At 43.0% G+C, this 23,655-nt stretch overlaps 1 protein-coding gene and 1 pseudogene across 1 annotated transcript in view; one reads left to right on the top strand and one right to left on the bottom strand.

Annotated features, from left to right (window-relative positions):
• Positions 1-11,646: 11,646 nt before the first annotated feature.
• Positions 11,647-23,655, bottom strand: part of LOC131998696 (uncharacterized) — a 21,349-nt gene continuing 9,340 nt past the window's right edge. The window contains exon 3 of the mRNA XM_059371173.1: positions 11,647-11,940. Coding sequence (XP_059227156.1) covers positions 11,647-11,940 — 294 coding nt within the window. The remainder of the gene's footprint in view (positions 11,941-23,655) is intronic.
• On the top strand, positions 12,106-13,033 carry LOC132029158 (cytochrome c oxidase subunit NDUFA4-like; annotated as a pseudogene).

The following is a 23,655-nucleotide window of genomic DNA, read 5'->3' as shown; positions in this document are numbered from 1 at the left end:
ACATCCCAATCAAAAGACATAGAGAAATAAATAAATAAATAAATAAAATAAGACACAGGGTGACAGAGTGCATAAAAAAATAAGACCCAGCTATATACTGTCTACAAGAGACTCTTTCAGACTGAGACACCTCCAGATTCAAAGTGAGGAGATGGAGAAACATTTGTCATGCAAATAGATGTCAGAAGAAAGCTGGATTAGCAATACCAATGTAGAACAAAATAGACTTTAAAAGAAAGATTATAACAAGAGACAAGGAGGACACTGATAACAAAGAGGACAATTCAACAAGAGAATATAGCAATTGTAAATACTTATGCACCCAACATGGGAGTACCCGAATACATGAACCCGTTAATCATACACATAAAGGAACTAATTGATAGTATTATAGTGACAGTAGGGGACTTTAACACCCCACTTATATCAAAGGACTAAATTCATCTAAACAGCAAATCAACAAAGAAACAGTGGCTTTGAAGGATACAGTGGACCAGATGGATTTAACAGATATATTCAGAACAGTCCATCTAAAATGGCAGAATACCCATTCTTTTCAAGTCCACGTGGTGCATTCTCTAGAACAGATCACATATTGGGCCACAAAACCAGTCTCAACAATTTCAAAAAATTGAAGTCATACTTTGCATCTTTTCTGACCACAATGCTATGGAATTAGAAATCAACCACAACACAAACAAACAAACAAACAAATCCCTGGAGAGACCACAAATACAAGGAAGTTAAATAATATGCTATTAAATAATGAATGGGTCAATGGAGAAATCAAAAGTTACATAGAAACAAATAAAAATGAAAACAAAACTGTCCATAAATCTCTGGGATATAGCAAGAGTGGTTCTAAAAGGGAATTCTTAAGAAGTAAGAAAAATCTCAAATAAACAACCTAACCATACACCTAAAGAAGCTTAAAAAAGAAGAACAAACAAAACACAACACCAGCAGAAGGAAGGAAATAAAGATTAGAACAGAAGAAAATGATATAGAAAAAAAAGCCACTAGAAAAGATAAATGAACAAGAAGTTGGTTCTTTGAAAAGATCAACAAAATTGATAAATCTCTAGCCAGATTTATTGAGAGAGAGAGAGCGAGGACTCAAATGAATAAATTCAAAAATGAAAGAGGAGAAATAACCAACAGCACAGAAATAAAACAATTATAAAGGGATATTATTAAAATTATATGCCAACAAACTGGACAACCAAGAAGATATGGATAAATCCCTAACTTTGTAAACTGGATCAAGAAGAAACAGAAAATTTCAATAGACTAACTATACCATCCATGATATTGAATCAGTACTCAAAAAAACCCAAAAAACAAAAGTCCAGGACCAAATGGATACACAAGCAAATTCTAACAAACATTTAAAGAGTTAATACCTGTTCTTCTCAAACTACTCCAAAAAATAAAAGAGGAAGGGACGTTTTCAAATCTATTCTATGAGGCCAGCATTACCCTGACACCAGAACCAGATAAAGACATAACCAAAAAAGAGAACTACAGGCCAATATCTCTGATGAACATAGATGCAAAAATTCTCAACAATATATTAGCAAAACAAATCCAACAATTAACACAAAAAATCACTCACCACAAGAAGTAAGATTTATTCCAAAGATGCAGGAGAGGTTCAACATTTGCAAATCAATCAACATAATACATCACATCAGCAAGAGAAAGGATATTTTTTAAAAATGATCATTTCAGTAGATGCAGAAAAAGCATTTGACAAGATCCATTCCTGATAAAAACCCTCAACAAAATAGGTTTACAGGAAACATATCTCAACATAATAAAGGCTATATATGAAAAACCCACAGCTAACATTACACTCATTGGTGAAAAACTGAAAGCTTTTCCCCTAAGTCAGGAAAAGACAAGAATGTCCAATCTCATTATGTTATTCAACCCAGTCCTGGAAGTTCTAGCAGTAGCAATCAGGCAAAAAAAGGGAATAAAAGGTATCCAGACTGATAAGAAAGAAGTAAAACTTGTTATTTGTAGATGGTGTGATATTCTGTACAGAAAACCCTAAAAACTCCACAAAAAAAAACTGCACTCGAACTGATAAATGAATTCAGTAAGGTCACAAGATACAAAATTCATATACAGAAATCTGTTGCATTTCTATGCACTAATAATGAAGTAGCAACAAGAGAAACTAAGAAAACAATCTCATTTACAACTGAACCAAAAATAATAAAATACCTAGGAATCAACTCAACTATGAAGGTGAAATACCTGTACTCCCAAAACTATAAAACTTTGATGAACAAAATAAAAGAGGACACAAACGGGAAGATATTCTATGTTCATGGATTGGTAGAACCAATAATGTTAAAAATATCTTTATTATCCAAAGCCCTTTACACATTTAATGTAATCCCCATCAAAATACCACCAGCCTTTTTCACAGAACTGGAACAAATAATCCTAAAACTTGTAAGGAACCACAAAAGGCCCCAAATAGCTAAAATAATCTTGGAAAAGAAGAAGAAAACTGAAAGTATCACAATCCCACATTATAAAGCTGTAGTAATAAAAAACAGTGTGGTACCTACAGGAGGATAGACACATAGATAAATAGAACATAATAGAGAGCCCAGAAATAAAACTACCCACGGTTATATGGTTGATCAATCTTTGCTAAAGAAGGCAAGAATATCCATTGAGAAAAAGACAGTCTCTTCAACAAATGGTGTTGGGAGGATGGACAGCTACATGTAAAAGAATGAAAATGGACCACTTTCTTACATCATTCACAAAAATAAACTCAAAAATTAATTAAAGCCCTATATATGACACTTGGACCCATAAAAATCCTAGGAGATTACACAGGCAGTAATTTCTCTGACAATAGCCATAGCAACATGTTTCTAGATATGTCTCCTAAGGCAACAGAACCAAAAGCAAAGATAAACTATTGGGACTTCATCAAAATAAAAAGTTTCTGCACAGTGAAAGAAACAATCAACAGAACTAAAAGACAACCTACTGAATGGGAGGAGACATTTGCAACTGACATATCTAATAAGAGGTTAGTATACAAAATACATGAAGAATTTATATAACTCAACAGCAATTATAATAATAATGATAATCTGATTAAATAGGCAGAAGACATGAGCAGACATTTCTCCAAAGAAGACATCCAGATGACCAACAGACACATGAAAAGATACTCAATGTCACTCTTCATCAGGGAAATTCAAATCAAAACTGCAATGAGATATCATCTCACACCTCTCAGAATGGCTAAAATCAGCAACATGGGAAACAACAAATGTTGGCGAGGATGTGGAGAAAAAGGAGCCCTGTTGGTGGGAATGCAAACTGGTGGAGCCATTGTGGAAAACACTATGGAGATTCCTCAAAAAATTAAAAATAAAATTACCATATGATCCAGTAATTCCACCACTGGGTATTTACCCAAAGAATATGAAAACATTAATCTGAAAAGATATGTACATCCTATGTTTGTTGTAGCATTTTTTATAATAGCCAAATAATGAAAGCAATCCAAGTGTCCATCAATAGATGAATGGATAAAGATGTGGTGTGTATAAACAATGGAATATTATTCAGCCATAAAAATGAATGAAATCTTGCCATTTACAATGACATGGATGGATCTGGAGGGTATAACCCTCAGTGAAGTAAGTCAGAGAAATACAAATAACATATTTCACTCATATGTGGAGTTAAAGAAACAAAGAACAAAGGGGAAAGAGACAAACAAACAAACAGGCTGTTAAATACAAAGAATAAACTGGCCATCACCAGAGGGGAGGTGGGTGGGAGGGGTGGGTGAAACAGATGAAGGGGATTAAGAATACAGTTATGGAGAATGCAGAGTCAAGATGGCGAGGAATAGCAGACTGAGACGACATCAGGTCGCAGTTCAGCTAGATAGTTATCAAACCATTCCGAACCTCTACAAACCCAAAAGGAGATCAAAGAGAAGAAGAACAGCAATTCCAGAAACAGAAAATCAACCACTTTCTGAAAGGTAGGACGTGTGGAGAAGTGAATCCGAAGCCAAGGGAAGATAGACTGTGGGGGGAGGGGCCAGTTCCCAGCAAGCAGCAGAGCAACAGAGCACAAAATCGGAACTTTTAGAAATCTGCTCCACTGATGGATGTGGCTCCAGAGGCTAAGTGGGGATGGAGCCCTTGCGGGGACAGCGTGGTCTCAGGTCCTGCAGGGTCACAGAAGGATCGGGGGTGTCTGGGTGTGGCAGAACTCGCAGGTATCAGAGCGGGGACACCAACTACAGAGATGGAGCTGAGGAGTGAATTCTCAGCTTGGGGTCACCTTAAACTGTGATCCGCGACACAGTTTTACCACTGCTCTTTGAGCAGGGAGCCCACAAGATCCGGGGAGAATCACCTTCCTTCTCTGGGAGTCTGTGGCAGGAATTTGCTGGGTTTGGCGACTCCAAACAGGGCCATGCACCAGAGATAGAAATGCTCAGTCACAGGCCGGTTGAGCTCTGAGCTCCGCCGGAGAGCAGGGAGATGGGAGGGATTGAACGCTTTTCTCTGAGGCTGCACTGAGAAGTGGGGCCCCGGGCTCTCAGCTCCTCCAGGCGGAGATTGGGAGGCGCCATCTTTATTCCCATCCTCTGGAACTCTATGGAAAGTGCTCAGGGAACAAAAGCTCCAAGAGCGAACCAAGCACATGATTTAACCCAGCCCCTGGCAAGGGCTGCGCATTTCGCCTCCGGAAAAGACATTTGAGAATCATGGCAACAGGTCCCTCTCCCAGAAGAACAGCAAGAAATCCAACCAAGACCAAGCTCATTGATCAAGGAGAACAGTGGAATTCCAGAGGTGGGGAAAGCAAAGCATGGAATTCAAGGCTTTCTCCCCATGATTCTTTAGTCTTGCAATTTAAATTTTTTATTTTATTTTTTTCTTATTCTAATTTTTTAAATTTTCCTCCTTCCCCCTTTAGGGTTTTTTAACTAGTTTATCTTAACAATACCTTTCTAAAAAAATTTTTTTAAACCTTCATTATTATAGTCATATTTTATCCTTCATCATATCTAACTTTATTTTTTGTATACATATAGGGTTTTTTCTTCTAAAAATTTTTGGGATACAATTTCTTCTAATGAATTGAAATATACCTAAATCTAGTACATGGCTTTGTTCTAGTCTCCAGCCTGAGCACATTCTCTCCACTTTCTTTTTCTTTCTTTTTCCAACCAACTTATCAATTCCTTTTCTAGAAATTTTAAAAATTTTCATCTTTACAGTTGTATTCCATCCCTTCATCATGTTTACCCTTATATTTGTGTGTGTATATATATATTTTTTTCTTTCTTTAAAATTTCAGGAGATTGTTTCTTCTAAGAGACCAAAATATACCCAAAATCAAGTGGGTGGTTCTGTTCTATTCACCAGTCTAATATATTTTTTCTTAAATTTTTAAAAATTTCTTTTTACCCCGTTATCTTCTTCACCTGATTTGGGGTCTCTTCTGATTTGGTTAGCATACATTTTTCTGGGGTCTTTGCCACACTTTTAGTATTTTATTCTCTCATTCACATTTTTTTATCTGGATAAAATGACAAGGTGGAAAAACTCACCATGAAAAACAAAAACAAAAACAAAAGAACAAGAGGCAGTACCAAAGGCTAGGGACCTAATTGATACGGAGATCGGTAATATGAAAGATCTAGAGTTCAGAATGATGATTCTTAAGGTGTTAACTGAGCTTCAAAAAGGCATGGAAGATATTAGAGAAACCCTGTCTGGAGAAATAAAAGAACTAAAATCTAACCAAGTTGAAATTTAAAAAGCTATTAATGAGGTGCAATAGAAAATGAGGCTCTTCTATTAGGATAAATGAGGCAGAAGAGAGAATTAGCAATATAGAAGACCAAACGACAGAGAATAAAGAAGCTGAGCAAAAGAGAGACAAACAACTACTGGATCATGAGGGGAGAATTTGAGTGATAAGTGATACCATAAGATGAAACAATATTAGAATAATTGGGATTCCAGAAGAAGAAGAAAGAGAGAGGAGGCAGAAGGTGTATTGGAGCTAATTATAGTAGAGAATTTCCCTAATATGGCAAAGGGAACAAGCATCAAAATCCAGGATGCACAGAGAACCTTCCTCAAAATCAATAAAAATAGGTCCACACCCTGTCATCTAATAGTAAAACTTACAAGTCTCAGTTACAAAGAGAAAATCCTGAAAGCAGCTCAGGACAAGAGCTATGTAACATACAATAGTATAAACGTTAGATTGGCAGCAGACCTATCCATAGAGACCTGGCAGGCCAGAAAGATATATGGCATGATATATTCAGAGCACTAAATGAGAAAAACATGCAGCCAAGAATACTATATCCAGCTAGACTATCATTGAAAATAGAATGAGAGATTTAAAAAACTTCCAGAAGAAACAAAAACTAAAAGAATTTATAAACACCAAACCAGCCCTATAGGAAATATTGAAAGGGATCCTCTAACCAAAGAGAGAGCCTAAAAATAGTAGACCAGAAAGGAACAGAGACAATAAACACTAACAGTCACCCTACAGGCATTACAATGGCACTAAATTCATATCTTTCAATAGTTACCCTGAGTGTAAATGGGCTAAAGGCCCCAATCAAAAGACACAGGATATCAGAATGGATTAAAAAAAAAAAAAACAACCATCAGTATGCTGTCTACAAGAAACTCATTTTAGACCCAAAGACACCTCCAAATTTCAAATGAGGAGGTGGAAAACAGTTTACCATGCTAATGGACATCAAAAGAAAGCTGGGGTGGGGATTCTTATGTCAGAAATTAGATCTTAAGCCAAAGACTATAATAAGAGATGAAGAAGGACACTAGATCATACTCAAAAGGTCTGTCCAACAAGAAGATCTAACAATTTTAAATATCTCTGCCCCTAACATGGGAGCAGTCAACTATATAAACCAATTTATAACAAAATCAAACACATTGACAATAATACAATAATAGTAGGGGACTTTAACACCCCCTCACTGAAATGGACAGATCATCCAAGCAAAACATCAAAAAGGAAATAAAGGCCTTAAATGACACACCGGACCAGATGGACACCACAGATATATTCAGAACACAGATTCAGAACACTCCATCCCAAAGCAACAGAATACACCTTCTTCTCTAGTTCACATGGAACATTCTCCAGAATAGATCACATCCTGAGTCACAAATCAGGTCTCAACCTGTACCAAAAGATTGGAATCATTCCCTGCATTGTCAGACCACAATACTCTGAAGCTAGAACTCAATCACAAGAGGAAAGTTGGAAAGAACTTGGAGGCTAAGGAGCATCCTACTAAAGAATGAATGGGTCAACAAGGAAATTAAAGAAGAATTGAAAAAATTCATAGAAACGAATGGTAATGAAAACACAACTGTTCAAAATCTGTGGGACACAGCAAAGGCAGCCCTGAGAAGAAAGTATATAGCGATACAAGCCTTTCTCAAGAAACAAGAAAGGTCTCAATAGTTACCCTGAGTGTAAATGGGCACAACTTAACTGTACCCCTACACCAAGGACCTGGAGAAGAATAGCCAAAAAAGCCTAAACCCAGCAGGGGAAGAGAAATAATAAAGATAAGAGTAGAAATCAATGAAATGGAAACCAAAAGAAGAGTAGAACAAATCAACGAAACTAGGGGCTGGTTCTTTGAAAGAATTAATAAGAGTGATAACCCCTGCCCAGACTTATCAAAAAGAAAAGAGAAATGACCTAAATAAATAAAGTCATGAATGAAAGAGGAGAGATCACAACCAACACCAAAGAAATACAATTATAAGAACATATTATGAGCAACTATATGCCAGCAAATTTGACAATCTGGATGAAATGGTTGCATTTCTACAGACATATAAGCTACCAAAACTGAACCAGGAAGAAACAGAAAACCTGAACAGACCCATAATCAGTAAGAAGATTGAAGCAGTCATCAAAAATCTCCAACAAACAAGAGCCCAGGGCCAGATGGTTTCCCAGGGAAATTCTACCAAACATTTAAAGAAGAATTAATATCTATTCTCCTGAAACTGTTCCAAAAATTAGAAATGGAGGGAAAACTTCCAAACTCATTTTATGAGGCCAGCATTACCTTGATCCCAAAACCAAAGATTCCAACAAAAAGGAGAATTACAGACCAATATCCTTGATGAACACAGATGCGAAAATTCTCACCAAAATAATAGCCAATAGGATCCAACAGTACATTAAAAGGATTATTCACCACGACTAAGTGAGATTTATTCCAGAGCTGCAAGGTTGTTTCAACATCTGTAAATCAATCAATGTTATACAATACATTAATAAAAGAAAGAACAAGAACCATATGATATTCTCAATAGATGCTAAAAAAGGATTTGACAAAGTGTAGCATCCTTTCTTGATCAAATCTCTTCAAAGTTTAGGGATAGAAGGTACATACCTCAATATCAACAAAGCCATCTATGAAAAACCCACAGTGAATATCATTTTCAATGGAGAAAAACTGAAAACTTTTCTGCTAAGGTCAGGAACACGGCAGGCCTGTCCACTATCACCACTGCTATTCAACATAGTACTATAAGTCCTAGCCTCGGCAATCAGACAAAAAAAAAAGAAATTAAAGGCATCCAAATTGGCAAAGAAGAAGTCAAACTATCACTCTTTGTAGATGATATGATACCCCTTTGGGGTCTGGGAAAACCCAAAAGACTCCACTCCAAATCTGCTAGAACTTGTACAGGAATTCAGTAAAGTGTCAGGATATGAAATCAATGCACAGAAATCAGTTGCACTCTTATACACCAATAAGAGAGAAGAAAGAGAAATTAAGGAGTTGATCCTATTTACAATTGCACCGAAAACCATAAGATACCTAGGAATAAATCTAACCAAAGAGACAAAGAATCTGTACTCAGAAAACTATAAAGTACACATGAAAGAGACTGAGGAAGACACAAAGAAATGGAAAAATGTTCCATGCTCATGGATTGGAAGAATAAATATTGTGAAAATGCCCATGCCACCTAAAGCAATCTACATGTGCTTTTTTTTAACCTCCCCCCACCCGCAATCTACAGGTTTAATGCAATTCCTATCAAAATACCATCAATTTTTTTCAAAGAAATGGAACAAATAATCCTAAAATTTATATGGAACCAGAAAGAACCCGAAGAGCCAGAGGAATGCTGAAAAAGAAAACCAAAGTTGGCCGCATCACAATTCCAGACTTCAAGCTCTATTACAAAGCTATCATCATCAAGACAGTATGGTAGTGGTGCTAAAATACATAGATCAATGGAACAGAATAGAAAGCCCAGAAATGTACCCTCAACTCTATGGTCAACTAATCTTCAACAAAGCAGGAAAGAATGTCCAATGGAAAAAAGACAGTCTCTTCAACAAGTGGTGCTGGGAAAATTGGGCAGCCACATGCAGAAAGATGAAACTGGACCATTTTCTTACACCACACACAAAAATAGACTCAAAATGGATGCAAGACATCAATGTGAGAAAGGAATCCACCAAAATCCTTGAGGAGAACACAGGCAGCAACCTCTTTGACCCGAGCCACAGCAACTTCTTGCTAGACACGTCTCCAAAGGCAAGGGAAGCAAGAGCAAAAATGAACTATTGGGACTTCACCAAGATCAAAAGCTTTTGCACAGCAAAGGAAACAGTCAACAAAGCCCAAAGACAACTGACAGAATGGGAGAAGATATTTGCAAATGACATATCAGATAAAAGGCTAATAGCTAAAATCTATAAAGTACTTATCAAACTCAACACCCAAAGAACAAATAATCCAATCAAGAAATGGGCAGAAGACATGAACAGACATTTCTGCAAAGAAAGACATCCAGATGGCCAACAGACACATGGAAAAGTGCTCCACATCACTCGGCATCAGGAAAAGGCAAATCAAAACCACAGGGAGATCCCACCTCACACCAGTCAGAATGGCTAAAATCAACAAGTCAGGAAATGACAACTGGCTGCTGGCAAGGATGCAGAGAAAGGGGAACCCTCCTACACATTGGAGGGAATAAAAGTTGGTGCAACCACTCTGGAAAACAGCATGGAGGTTCCTCAAAACAGAGCTACCCTATGATCCAGCAATCGCACTACTGGGTATTTACCCTAAAGATACAAACGTAGTGATCCAAAGGGGCACGTGCACCCAAATGTTTGTAGCAGCAATGTTCACAATATCCCAACTATGGAAAAAAACTAGATGTCCATCAACAGATGAATGGATAAAGAAGATGTGGTATATATACACAATGAAATACTATGAAGCCATCAGAAGAAATTAAATCTTGCCATTTGCAATGATGTGGAGGGAACTAGAGGGTATGATGCTGAGCGAAATAAGTCAATCAGAGAAAGACAAGTATCATATGCTCTCCCTGATATGAGGAATTTGAGAGACAAAGTGGGGGGGTTGGGGGGTAGGAAAGGAAAAGATGAAACAAGATGGGATCGGGAGGGAGACAAACCATAAGAGACTCTTAATCTCGCAAAACAAACTGAGGGTTGCCAGGAGGAGGTGGGTAGGGAGAGGGGGGGTGGGGTTATGGACATTGGGGAGGGTATGTGCTATGGTGAGTGCTGTGAAGTGTGTGGGCCTGACAATTCACAGACCTGTACCCTTGGGGCAAATTATATATTATATGTTAATTTTTAAAAAATACAGTTATGGTGGGGCACCTAGGTGGCTCAGTCAGTTAGGCAGCAGATTCTCTGTTTCAGCTTAGGTCATGATCTCAGGGTCCTGGGATGGAGTCCCACATCAGGCTCCCTGCTGAGCGGGGAGCCTGGTTCTCCCTCTGCCCTTCCCCCTGTTCATGCTCTCTCTCTCTCTTGCTCTTTCTCAAATAAAGAGAGAAATTCTTTTTTAAAATGTGGTTCACAAATATGTATATGTATGTATATGGTAGAATGCTATTCAGCCTTAAAAAAGGAAGGAAATCCTGTCACATACTGAACACAGAAAAATCTTGAGGACATCATGCTAAGTGATAGAAGCCACTCACAAAAAGACAAATAGTGCCTTTTTCCACTTATACTGAGTATCTAAAGTAGTCAAATAGATAGAGACAAAAGTTAAGGGGTGGTTGCCAAGGGCTGAGGCAAACGGGAAATGGAGAGTTTTTGTTTAACGTGTACAGCGCTGGTTTTGCAAGATAAAAAGGTTCAAAAGATGTGTTGCACAACAGTGTGAATGTATTCGACACGACAGCACCGTTCCCTTAAAGATGGTTAAGGTGGTAAAGTTTATGTTATGTGCTTCTACCCCCAAAAGAAAACATTTTAAGCCATGTAAAAGAAAAACATTTTCTCGGGTGAGTCCCAGCTTTGCAAACTACTGGCCCCAAGGGACCCTGCTCGGCTTCTGGAAAGAAGAGCAGCATTCAACCCGGCTGTGAAAGACAGAGACGTCTTGACTGGGCAAAGCGGTGGTGGGGGGGGGGGGGGCGGTGTTGTAAAGGAAGGAATTCCTTGAGACGCAGCATCACTATCGCCAAAAACATTTATCATGATGCCTACTGTGTGCTTACGTGTTCTCTCACCTAATCCACACACCAGCGACTCTATGCGGGACAGGGGGCACTACCAGGGCCATTTTACAAAGAAGAAATCAGGTGGCAGTTTAGGGGGAGCGGGCGAGGGCACCAGTCTGCCTGCCCAAGGGGAATGGTGCACCGAGAGATGACGCAGAACGTCAGAGGTGTTGACACCAGGCAGAGACATCACATGAAGCCGTGGACATGGGGAGTCATTGCAGGTCCTGGAGCGGAAGCACGCGATTCCAGCGGTGTCTTCAGCAGGTGAATCTGGAAGTAGTGTGTGGCTGTGCCTTGCACTAGGTGGAAACCCAATCAGCGCCAAACGAGTGACAAATGCCTAACAAACAGATGCGCACAGTTAGGGTGCAAGGTTGGGGGTCACGTGCCCCAGTCTCTATCTCCCCCGCCCCCAACACTCCCGGGGCCTCTCCTCTGGAATGACTCGTATCCCTGGGGCGGTGCCTCTCCAGGTACCTGCTCTGCTCTGGCAGTGCGGGACCAGATGGGACCAGGCGTGGGGGCACCTCCCATCCCTGCGTGCGCCCTCTGCTGGAGGCGCCTGGCCTGGCTCGTGTATGCCGGCCAGTCTGGGCACGGAGCCTCTCCGGCTTTCATTTTTTATTAGAATGATGGGATGTCTTTTGAAGCCTCGATGATATTAATGCCAGCCTAAGGTTTCAAAGAGGGCAGTGTTCTTTGTCTCATTGGCCTCTGGCCTCCAGACACTCCACCTTTACCTCCCCTGCCGAAAGGATTGAGTTCTCAAGCATTCTGGACTCCCTTCCCCATCTGTGCTCAGCTCTGAGCCTCAGCACCCCAGCTCATGCTCAGGGAGGCCTAGCAGGCAGAACCCTGGAGCTCCTGGTGGGTGATGCTGGAGAATTCTAGAAATCGATCTAAAATTGAACACAAGGTGTAGGGACTTGCAGATTTGATCTGTTCTTCTTCTGGACACAAGGCTCCTACCACCACCATTGTTTCTCCAGATCCTTGGTCCAGCCAAGAAGCATCCAAGCTTGATCTCTCTCTTTGTATTTATTGGAGGGGAAGGTACTGGAGCAGTGTGCAGTGTCTTGCTGCTGGCCTTGTTCAATCCAGATGTCAGGATGAGAAAAATAACCCACGACCCTGGAACACACTGGGTCCCCATGATCAATATGCTTTTCTTCTTAAGATTTCATTTATTTATTTGACACAGAGAGAGAGAGAGATCACAAGTAGGCAGAGCAGCAGTTGTGGGGGGGCGGGGAGCAGGCTCCCTACTGCGCAGGGTGCCCAGTGTGGATCTCAGGACCCTGAGATCATGACCTGAGCCGAAGGCAGAGGTTTAACCCACTGAACCAGTGCCACCCAGGTGCCCCGATCAGTACAAGTTTTCCTTGGTGAATGTAGATTACAGCAAACTGCAGAAAGAAGGGCCAGACCTCTAAATGAAAGGTTTCACTCTATGGCTGCCTAGGAGGGAGGTCGTGCCAAAGTTATCTGCATAATTTCCCTCTTTATCCAGGAAAGATTTCCTCTCTCAATGCATGAAATCATGCTGGTGTATTGTGTTGGGGTTTACACTGCCAAAAAAAAAAAAAAGCTCTGAAACTTTAAAAATCAAAAATAAAATTGGACACGGATGACCGTGATGGCAATAGACTCCTGCCGCAGCAGAGAGGTAATAACGTCTACGGCGATGGGACTCTTCTAGAAGGACCTCAGCCACACGGAAGGAGCACTGTGATGGGCTCAAGCATGGGGCTGTGGGGTTTGCAAACCACCTTCAAAAGCCGACCCCTGGAACCCTGCCTACTGGGCCTTCCTGGCATCCACGCAGCTCTCTGCAGATTCCTGAGGCCATGGCTCCAAGCCCTGGCTAATATCCCCTCTGACTGCAAGAGTCCCCACTCTGCCATTCTAAGCCTATCAAGCAGTATTAAGTGAAGGAAGACAAGCACATTTGAAAACCAGACTCACCCTTGGAGGGTCGAGTGTTCATTTCCGAATTAACCCAGGCTGGATTCAGGGGTTTGGAAGTTTCTGATTTGTTTCTTCTCTTTGGGGGAATAAAACAAAACTCACAGAGATGGAAAAGGTGCCAGGAACCATGCTAAGCACTTGACACACGTTTCTCTTTCTGTCTTCACAGTAACGCTCTCGTGCCCATGAATAAAGGGAGACTGGAAAGTTCATAAAAAATCGGCCCAGTGTTTCCCAGCTGGAGGCCAGGTTTCAGGTTCGGGTCTGTCTGATGCCTAAGTACCTAGCCTTGCCTCCTGTGTAACCCCTCCACCCATGCTGCGTTTAACAGCCACACCCACCCCAATCAATCCTCCAGCAAGAACCCAGCCCCAGCCAGATTGTGTGTTGCTGCCTTTCCCACCTGCTCCGGGTTTCCGGCCAGCTGCCAGAGGACAGCTAGCATCTGCTGGAGCCCTGGGAACATATGTGACTTGCCTATTTGCAGGTACAGGTACAGGCACAAGCCCATCTTCCAGGGCATGAAACAGACATGGGAAACGTATGTTCAGGGCGCCTGGGTGGCTCAGTCTGTGAAGTGTCGGACTCTTGGATTTCGGATCAGGACATGATCTCAGAGTCATAAGTGTCGGGCTCCACACTGGGCATGGAGCCTGCTTAAGATTCTCTCCCTCTCTCTGTTTCTCCCCTGCTTAAAAAAAAAAAAAAAGAAGGAAGGAAGCAAAGAAAAGAAAAAGGAAAAGCATGTTCAAAGTGTTTAATGTGCATTGGGAAATGGCACGCTCCAAACCATAGACTGTTTAGTCCATCTGGGCCCGTAAGAGGATTCTAGGGAATTTTAAAAGTGCATCCGCATTCCGCATTTCAATCCCCACATCCACCCTGTGAAAGAGACAGGCGTCAATATCCTCATCTCACAGAGAGAGCATGAGGCTCAGAGAAGCTGTGACCCGTGCAAGGTCACACAGTTACGGAAGGCATCTCCGCCCGAGCCAAGGCTATGCGAGTTTCCGGAGGAGGAAGCACAGGCTGGGCCGCAGCTCTCCAACACCTGGGCCAGTGCTGCTGGCATCGGCTGGCAGAGAGCAGCAGTCTGCGGGAAGATCTCCAGACAGCGCCATCTCGCAGAGCTCTTCCTCCCTCACACGTGCTGTTTTTCTCATTATCCTTCCTCCTTTTGCTTCTCTTCCTTGTCTCTCACCGTAAATTACATCCCTTGTCTAAGGAATAATTAATTCCGCTTAAATAAAGATACCAGCAGCCTCGTTGCTGTGCTTACATAATTACGGACCATCACTGGGAGAGCCGGCCTCTGGACACACTGGAGCTGTACCCCGCTACTTACTGAGCTTTAAACAATGTGCCAGGCAGGTGCACGCCCTAGCTCATCACCTCCTCACACGCTTCTGAGATAGGCTTCCACCTGCCCATTTTACAGATGGGGTAATGGAGGCTCAGAAAAGTCACTCATAGCTTATTCAAGGTCATACAGCGCATAAGTGATGGAGCCAGACTTGAACTTAAGCCATCCTTAAAGCTAAAGTTCATGTTCTTTAGCCCACGACTTCCGCTGAAGAGTAGCCAAGCCATAGCCACTGTCCACCTTCTCCATCTTTAGAACCTTCCCCATTAACAGCCAACAGCATGCTTCATTCAGCGAACTCAGGGGAGACCAGGCTTGGAGATAACTAATTATATTAAGAACCATGATTTCCCCTCATATATGGGCTGCTTACTGCAGGCGTGATGCTTTGCCCCATGAATGAGGTGGATACTGTTATCCCCATTTTACAGATGGGATAACTGAGGCTCAGTCACTTGCCGCAGTACAGAGCTTGCAAGCCGTGAGATGAGGTTTTGGACCCAGATCTGGCTGATGCCTTTAACTGCATTTCTTCCCTCTTAACAGCCAGGTTTACTACTCTTCCAAAGATGGCACGAATTCTCTCTGCCTCCAGAGAAGCGCAGGAGAGGCCAGTCTGGTCAGTTTGGATCAAGGGACTCAAAACACCCTGAGTTCACATCTCCTTGGTTCTGCCTGCGGGCTGGCTGCCTTTCCCTGCAGGAGAACTGCTCCGGGCTTCCGGCCGGCTGCCAGAGGACAGCTAGTGTCTGCTGGAGCCCCGGGAACATATGTGACTTGCCTATTTGCAGGTACAGAGCAGACTGAAGCTCGGAATATTTAAAAACGGTTCCTTTTCTTTCAGCAAGACACGTATGCACTGTTCACTTTCCAAAGAGAGGGAGAAGAGCGGTGTGCTGTGATCCGCACTGGGGGGTCGGGGAACCTGCCATGAGGGTCGCTAAAGCAGAAGAGCTGGCTAGACGTGACAGAGCGAGAGAACCAATAAGGACTCTTTTGGTTACCAAGTGACCGAAAACCCAACCCCAACTGGTTTAAGCCAAGTGGATTTAGTGGTTTATAGGGCAAAAGCCCCCCGTGTCAGTGGAGTTCCCCCGAGCCTATCAGAGGACCAAAGACTTCTCAGCTCTGCTCTCCTCAATGTTGGCCTCACTTTCTGGTCATGGAAAGATGGCGGTCACAGCGCTTACCCTCTCAGGAAAAGGGAAAGGCTGGTCCCAGAAAGCTAAGAGAATTTCACTGGCTCTAGCTGGCCTGACTCAGCTCAGCACGGACGCAGGGAAACATGCTGTGTTGGTTGGCTGGGCCTGGGTATATAGATCACCTTTCGGTGAGGTCAACACCCACCCAGACTTAACTTAGCGCGGAGGAGGGGTGGCGCCCTCCAAGCAGCATTGGGGAAAATCACAAGAAGCAGGAGGGAGGGGTGTGTGTGGGGGGGTTGCTGTTGGATGTCACAGAGAATGGGAGCCACAAAGAGGATTGCTGGGAGGAAGGAAGGGAAGGACGAAGACAAGAAAGAAAAGCAAGTCTCCTTGGGGTGAGCAAACTCACAATCAGATCCACAATTTTGTGGTTACAGAGATATGCCAAATAGCTTCCAGACAGATTATGCTCCAAAAAATCATTTGTAAAGCAGTTTCGAACTCAGCACATTTTTACCCATGTGGGGAGAGGGGAGGGGGCATATTTTATTGTCAACTCCCCCAACTTGCCTAACACTGTAAAATGCAGCCCATAATATAGTGGAAATGCTTGGCTATTTGCAATGAAAAATAGAAAGCAAAGCTTACAACAGTGAGTGATAAATAAAAAAGATTTTGGATCTGAAACCTTGTCATTATTTGCTGCGAGTGCTGATGCCTGAGAAAAAGGACACTAATTAATGAGCACGAGCTAGCAGATGGAGACTCCTGTAAGGATCTGAAGGGGGCTTCTCCACCTTCCAAGGACTCAGGAGGTTGGCAGCAGGGCTCCCTGTTAGGCTGAATTTCCCCTCACATGTTACGGTTTTCCTTTTTCTTGACGTAGGCACATCAAGGAGAACATTCATCTGACATCTTTTTTAACAGGGATGTCTGGAAGATGCGGGTCTTTGCGATTGCACCATGATTTAGGCCATTCGGGGCCCACGAGTGGAATCCAAAAGAGATGGTCCCATTACCTGTCCGGGTGGTGGTTCTGCAGCGCCGGGGCTAGAGGTGGTAAGGCGGGGGCAGGAGGTGCTGGGAAGGAGGAGACCTGGCTACGGGGGAGGCTGGACCTGCAGAAGAATGACCTGGGCTTGTGGGAGGAAATAAACAAGAGAGGTGCTAATCTCAGCCCCAGGGGCATTCAAATCCATGTGTCGCTAGCCCTCAGGCTTTCCCCTCTCTGACCATCTAGAAGTATGGGGACAGCTCCCCAGCTGAGCCTACACAGAGCACCATCCCACACCTGCCCATTGGCCCCGGAGGGTGATTCTCTGCTGCTTCTGTTTCCCGAGAACAAGATTCCCTCTCCTTTCCCATGTGCTCTCTTCACAGTGGCAACCGTGTCACAGAATTTCTTTGCCTAAAACCCCATCCTTTGCAACCCTCCAAAAACCTTTCAAGTTTGCCCGGGACCGACAGTAGCATTTCTTATAGCCTTCCGTGTGTGCCTTAGAGCCCTTAATCTTGGGTCAAATAAGTTTAAGAAACTTTTTATGGCATATACACATAATGACAAAGTAAAGGCTCTGAGGAATCTTTCAGTAGAGGACCTGTTTTGATTTTTTCTCCATCAATCCTTTGCCCATTCTGGCACAGACAACCTCTTATGCATTGTCATTTAACAGACACACTTTGGAAATCATTGTCTTTTTTTTTAAAGATTTTATTTATTTATTTGACAGAGAGAGAGATCACAAGTAGGCAGAGAGGCAGGCAGAGGGGGTGGGGGAAGCAGGCTCCCCGCCCAGCAGAGAGCCCGATGTGGGGCTTGATCCCAGGACCCTGAGATCATGACCTGAGCCGAAGGCAGAGGCTTAACCCAACTGAGTCACCCAGGCGCCCCTGGAAATCATTTTCTTAAAAGATAAAGCCCAGAAACCCTAACAAGGCATGGTGAGCAACGGACAGGACACCTGGACGCTCCCTGAAGATCAGCACAGTGATGGCCATTCAGCCACCGGGAGCCCTTGGGTGAGTTTTCTAACTTCTCTGTTTCTCTTTCCCTATCTGCCACACAGCGCATCTTCTCCAACACTTAGCTCAGTTTAATGAGCACATACTACATGCCGGGCACATTCTGAGCAGTGTCTGTGATAGAACTAGTTTGGTCCTCACAATAACCCAATGAGGTAAGGTTTTTATCTCTACTTAGCAGATGATGAAACTGAGGCACTAAATGAACTTGTTGAAGGTGATCCAGCCAGCTGGAAGTGATGGTATCTACCTAACAGGGTTTCGAGAGCTGAAGGAGATAAATCACAATGGGATAGTGTAGCTGCTTAGTAAATAGGGCTTTTTATTTTCATTTATCTTAAGAGCAGTAGAAGTCCAATAAAAGGGTTTAAGTTGGGCACCTGCCTGGCTCAGTCAGTTAAGCGTCTGCCCTCAGCTCTGGTCATGATCCCAGGGTCCTGGGATCGAGTCCCACATTGCGCTCCCTGCTCATCGGGGCGTCTGCTTCTTCTTCCTTCTGCCCCTCTCCCCCAACTTGAGCTCCTGCTCTCTCTCTCTCTCTCTCTCTCTCTTTCTCTCTCTCACAAAAATAAATAAATAAAAGGGTTTAAGTTATTAAGAGAATATTTTTTGAAGAATAGGACAGAGGGGTCCAGAGTGGACCCAGAGCGGCCAGAGGCTGTCACAGGGGAAGGACATACTGGCAGCTGGACCAGGCCCATGGGAGAGGAAGTGCCTGAGAAGACTTTCCATGGTGAAATCAACCACCTCAGTGATTAATGGGCATCAGGGGTGAAAGAGAAGGAATGGCAGGTTTCTGGTTGACCCTGGATGGATGGTGGTACCATTGACAGGAGCCCAGTGTGGGGACAGGTTTATTATGAAGACCAGAAGGGGATAAGGAGCTCTGTTTTGAACAAGTGACATATAGAGACCATGTGAGCGGAGATGGCCCGCAGCCACAAGACCCACAAGTTCATATCCAAGAACCACTTCACACTGATGAGAGGTCAGGCCTCTGGAGAATGATAAACCAGCCCTCAATGGCCAGCTAGTGAGCCTTTTACTGTGCCTGACCTCCTGTTGAGCACCTCGCTGGCTCTTCGCTGAACCCTCCTCCCACCACCACCCCTGGAGCTCTGTTCTTTTTTTTTTTTTAAAGATTTTATTCATTCATTGAGAGAGAAAGAGAGAGTGCGTGCTCGAGCCAGTGAGCAAGAAAGAGAGCATAAGGGCAGAGGGAGAGGGGGAAACAGGCTCCCTGCTGAGCAGAGAGCCTGATGGGGCTTGATCCCAGGACCCCAGGATCATGACCTGAGTGGAAGCCAGATGCTTCACCAGCTGAGCCATCCAGGTGCCCCTGGAGCTCTGTTCTTATCCTCAATGCACGAAAGTAAAAAAAGAGTTCAGGAAGGTTCACTTTCCTGGCATCAAGTAAGTGGTTGGTAGAGCTGGGAACCCAAGTTGTCCGGATCCAGAGGGATGAGCAGTCTGCAGTCGCACAGTGGACACACAGGGTCCACACATTGTCAGCAACACTAGGGAGCCAGACAGTGGAGCAGAAGGTCTCTGTGCCCAAGAGTTTTTCCACTCTGCTCCAAGAGTTTTAAGTAGGGAGCCCAACACATGGCTCCTTCAAGACACCAAAATCAAGACCTGAGCTTAGAACAAAAGTTGGATGCTTAACCGACTCAGCCACCCCGGGGCCCCCTGCTCCGTTAGCTTTAAAATCCCTTTGTTTTCATCTGACCTGCCCACCTCATCTCCTGGTTTCCTCCCAGCTCTGGGAAGGCCTAATGCCAACCTTTCCCCATGCTCTAGTGCTCAGGTGCCAGCAAAGGTCTCAGCTTTGTCTGAGCCTGGCCACCCTACTGGATCTCCTTCCGCCCACACTGCGTCCTGCCGCAGAAAGGGCCGGAGGGCCCTGTCGGGGCGGGACAGGGCCACGCACTCCACAGGAGGGCAGCGCTGGCAAAATCTCCAGCTAGGAGCATTTGAGCAGGGACCCTCTCGGGCTTTGGGTTCCCCCAAGAGGGAGCCAGTCCTGGGGCCCAGAAGGGAAGTTGGAATCTGAACCCTCCGTGCTAGCTTCCACTTTGGATTTATTTAAATGACTGTGAGCACGAACATTTTCTTGTCGTTTTGTTTTCTGGTTATTTTCTCCTGAGTGACCTGACTTACGGTATCTTTTGATCATTTATCTGTTGGGATTTTACAGTTAAAAAGAAATCATTGGGGCGCCTGGGTGGCTCAGTGGGTTGGGCCGCTGCCTTCGGCTCGGGTCGTGATCCCGGGGTCCTGGGATCGAGTCCCACATCGGGCTCTTTGCCTGCTTCTTCCTCTCTCTCTTTCAGCCTGCCTCTCTGCCTACTTGTGATCTGTCTGTCAAATAAATAAATAAAATCTTAAAAAAAAAAAAAAAAGAAATCATTTATACCTGCTGTTTATATAATTTTTAAAGACAGCTTTAAAAATACTTAAAAATGTCTAAAACTCTGCCTTTTTGTTTTTGTCACCACTTTACCTTTTAAAATGGTGTAAGTGAACATGGGCATATTCTTGATGTAAAAAATGTAAAATCATACAATTCAAATAAAGCCTTAAACCCACTGAGCCACTGCCTTCGGCTCAGGTCATGATCTCAGGGTCCTGGGATCGAGTCCCACATGGGGGGGGGGGGGTCTCTGCTCAGCAGGGAGCCTGCTTCCCTCTCTCTCTCTCTGCCTACCTCTCTGCCTACTTGTGATCTCTCTCGTCAAATAAATAAATAAAATATTTTTAAAGAATAGTTTAAAAGATTTTATTTATTTGACAGTGAGAGAGTGAGAGAGAGAGAGAGAGAAGGATACAAGCAGAGGGAGCAGGCAAAGGGAGAAACAGGCTCCCCTCTGAGCAGGGAGCCCAATGCTGGACTTGATCCCAGGACCCTGGGATCATGACCTGAGTGGAGGTCAGATGCTCAACTGACTGAGCCACTCAGGCGCCCCTTGAGCTATCTATTTTAATCTATTAAAATAACTGCACATCGGGGCACGTGGTTGGCTCAGTGGGTTAAAGCCTCTGCCTTCAACTCAGGTCATGATCCCAGGGTCCTGGGATCAAGCCCCATATCGGGCTCTCTGCTCGGCGGGGAGCCTGCTTCCCCACCCCCCTCTCTGCCTGCCTCTCTGCCTACTTGTGATCTGTCTGTCAAATAAATAAATAAAATCTTTAAAAAATAAAATAAAATAACTGCACATCATTTAAATAAAAACAACACAAAAAGATAAGAAAAATAGGGGCATCTGGGTGGCTCAGTCTGTTAAGCAACCAACCCTTGATTTTGGCTCAGGTCATGATCTCAGGGTCTTAAGATGGAACCCTGAGCTGGGCTCTGCACTGGATATAGAGGCTGTTTACAAGCCTCTCTCTCCCTTAGTTCCTCCCTTCCCCCCAGCATCGGCACACTCTCTCTCTCCTTTCTTTCCTAAAATGAACGACTAATTAATTAAAATAAGATGAATAAAAAATAAAATAACTGTATATCTTTGCCCTAATATGACACAATTTTAAATATTATAATTTTCTAGTATTTCAAATATTATAATTTTGTAGTATGTTTTATATATCGATCAGTTCCCTCCCTCCTTCCTCTTATTTTACAAAATTTTCTTTGAAATTGTTTATATTGCTAAATGAGTTATATATATATAATATATATATATATATATATATTTTTTTTTTGTGCCAAAGTCTGAAAAAGAGTCACATTTGGGTTTGCACTAAGCCATTAAATTCATTTCACCTTTCTACCTACACATTATTTAACCTTTACCCCAGGCATAGGATGGGTCTCTCCTTATTCAAGTCTTCTGTTGGGGGGGGGGGGGGGGGCAGTTTTCTTCTTTGAGAAAATGCTATATTTCGGTTTAGTTTCTAGAACATGGGGTTACTCATGCCCCATAACTTTCAAAGACGTCCATCCCCCCCACCCCGTAAAACCCTCTGGACTGACAACTTTGTTCTCGATCTCTCCCTTAAATTCTTCCTCAATTCACTTATTCATTAAACCAGTATTTATTTCTAGAGTCCGCTGTGTGCCAGGTCTGTGCAGTAGGTATACAACAGCAAGCCAAGCGGTTTTCTTAGAATGATCTCAAAATAAAACATTTAATTAAAAAAACACAATTATGTCAAAACAAAAAGTTTAATTAAAAAAAAAAAAAAAACTAAAACCAAATTCTCTCTTCTCAGGAAGCTCCTATTCCAGGGGGGAGAGAAGAAGGGAAACAAGGAAGCAATTAGACATATGTCATATCAGATGGTGTGAAGCGCTCCGGGGAAAATGGAAACACAGTGGGGTGGGAGTGCGGGGCTTTGGAAAGTTGGTTGGGGAAGTCTCTCTGTCCAGGGTGCTTTTGAGCAGAAACCGAAGGAGGCACTTTAGATTTTCTCCTTTTGATTCTGTCACACAGGGAAATTTTTCTATCTTCTTTTTCCCAGAAAATTGCCTTTTTCATGGGAGTTTTCAAAATTTGTCAGCCATGTCCCGTACTCTCTTTTTAGATTTTTATTTTTAAAGTCTCTCTGCTTCTGTTATTCCCACCATTTCGGCTTGTGTTTGTTTCTGCTTTCTTTTCTTCACTACGTTTGCCCATTATATTATCTAGACCTCGTTTTTGCAAAAAGAACCGACTCAAAGGCACATGCATTAATTGGACTGTTTTCCATTGTCCTAATTTATTCTTTTCTGCTTTTTGCCTGATCTCTTCTTTCCTTATTATTATTTTTTTTAAGATTTTATTTATCTTTTGAGAGGGGGAGAATATACACGCACAAGCAGGCGGGGAGGGGCAGGGGGAGAAGGAGAAGCAGGCTTCCCTCTGAGCAGGGAGCTCCATGCAGGACTCGATCCCAGGATCCCAGGATCATGACTTGAGCAAAAGCAGATGCTTAACGCACGGAGCCACGCAGGCATCCTTCCTTCCTTATCTTTATTTGGGGTTTTGTTTTCTGATATTTCTAAATTTATGTAGTGAATATTTTATTTGTTTAACTTCTTCTGATTTTAATAGTAAAATCATCTTAAAAGCTAAACAAATTTTGGGGGCAACTGAGTGGCTCAGTCGGTTGAGGGTCTACTCTTGATTTCGGTTCAGCTCATGATCTCAGGGTTGTGAGATGGAGTACCTCATTGGGCTCTGTGCTCGTGAGGCAGAGTCTGCTTGTCTCTCTCTCTCTGCTCCTCCCTCCACAAATCCCCTCAAATAAATAAATAAATAAATAAATAAATAAATAAATAAAGCTAAATAAATTTTTGAGTAGAGGGGCACCTGGATTGCTCAGTGGGTTAAGCCTCTGCCATCGGCTCAGGTCGTGATCTCAGGGTCTTGGGATCGAGTCCCGCATGGGGCTCTCTGCTCAGCAGAAAGCCTGCTTCCCCCTCTCTGCCTGCCTCTCTGCCTACTTGTGATCTCTCTCTCTGTGTTAAATAAGAAAATAAAATCTTTTTTTTAATTTTTTTTTAAGATTTTATTTATTTATTCAACAGGTAGAGATCACAAGTAGACAGAGAGGCAGGCAGAGAGAGAGAGGAGGA

Source organism: Mustela nigripes, chromosome 13 (genome assembly GCF_022355385.1).
Source record: "Mustela nigripes isolate SB6536 chromosome 13, MUSNIG.SB6536, whole genome shotgun sequence".
NCBI lineage: Eukaryota > Metazoa > Chordata > Mammalia > Carnivora > Mustelidae > Mustela > Mustela nigripes.
The sequence above is the reverse complement of the archived record's forward strand: the minus strand, read 5'-3'. Positions and strand labels throughout refer to the sequence as shown.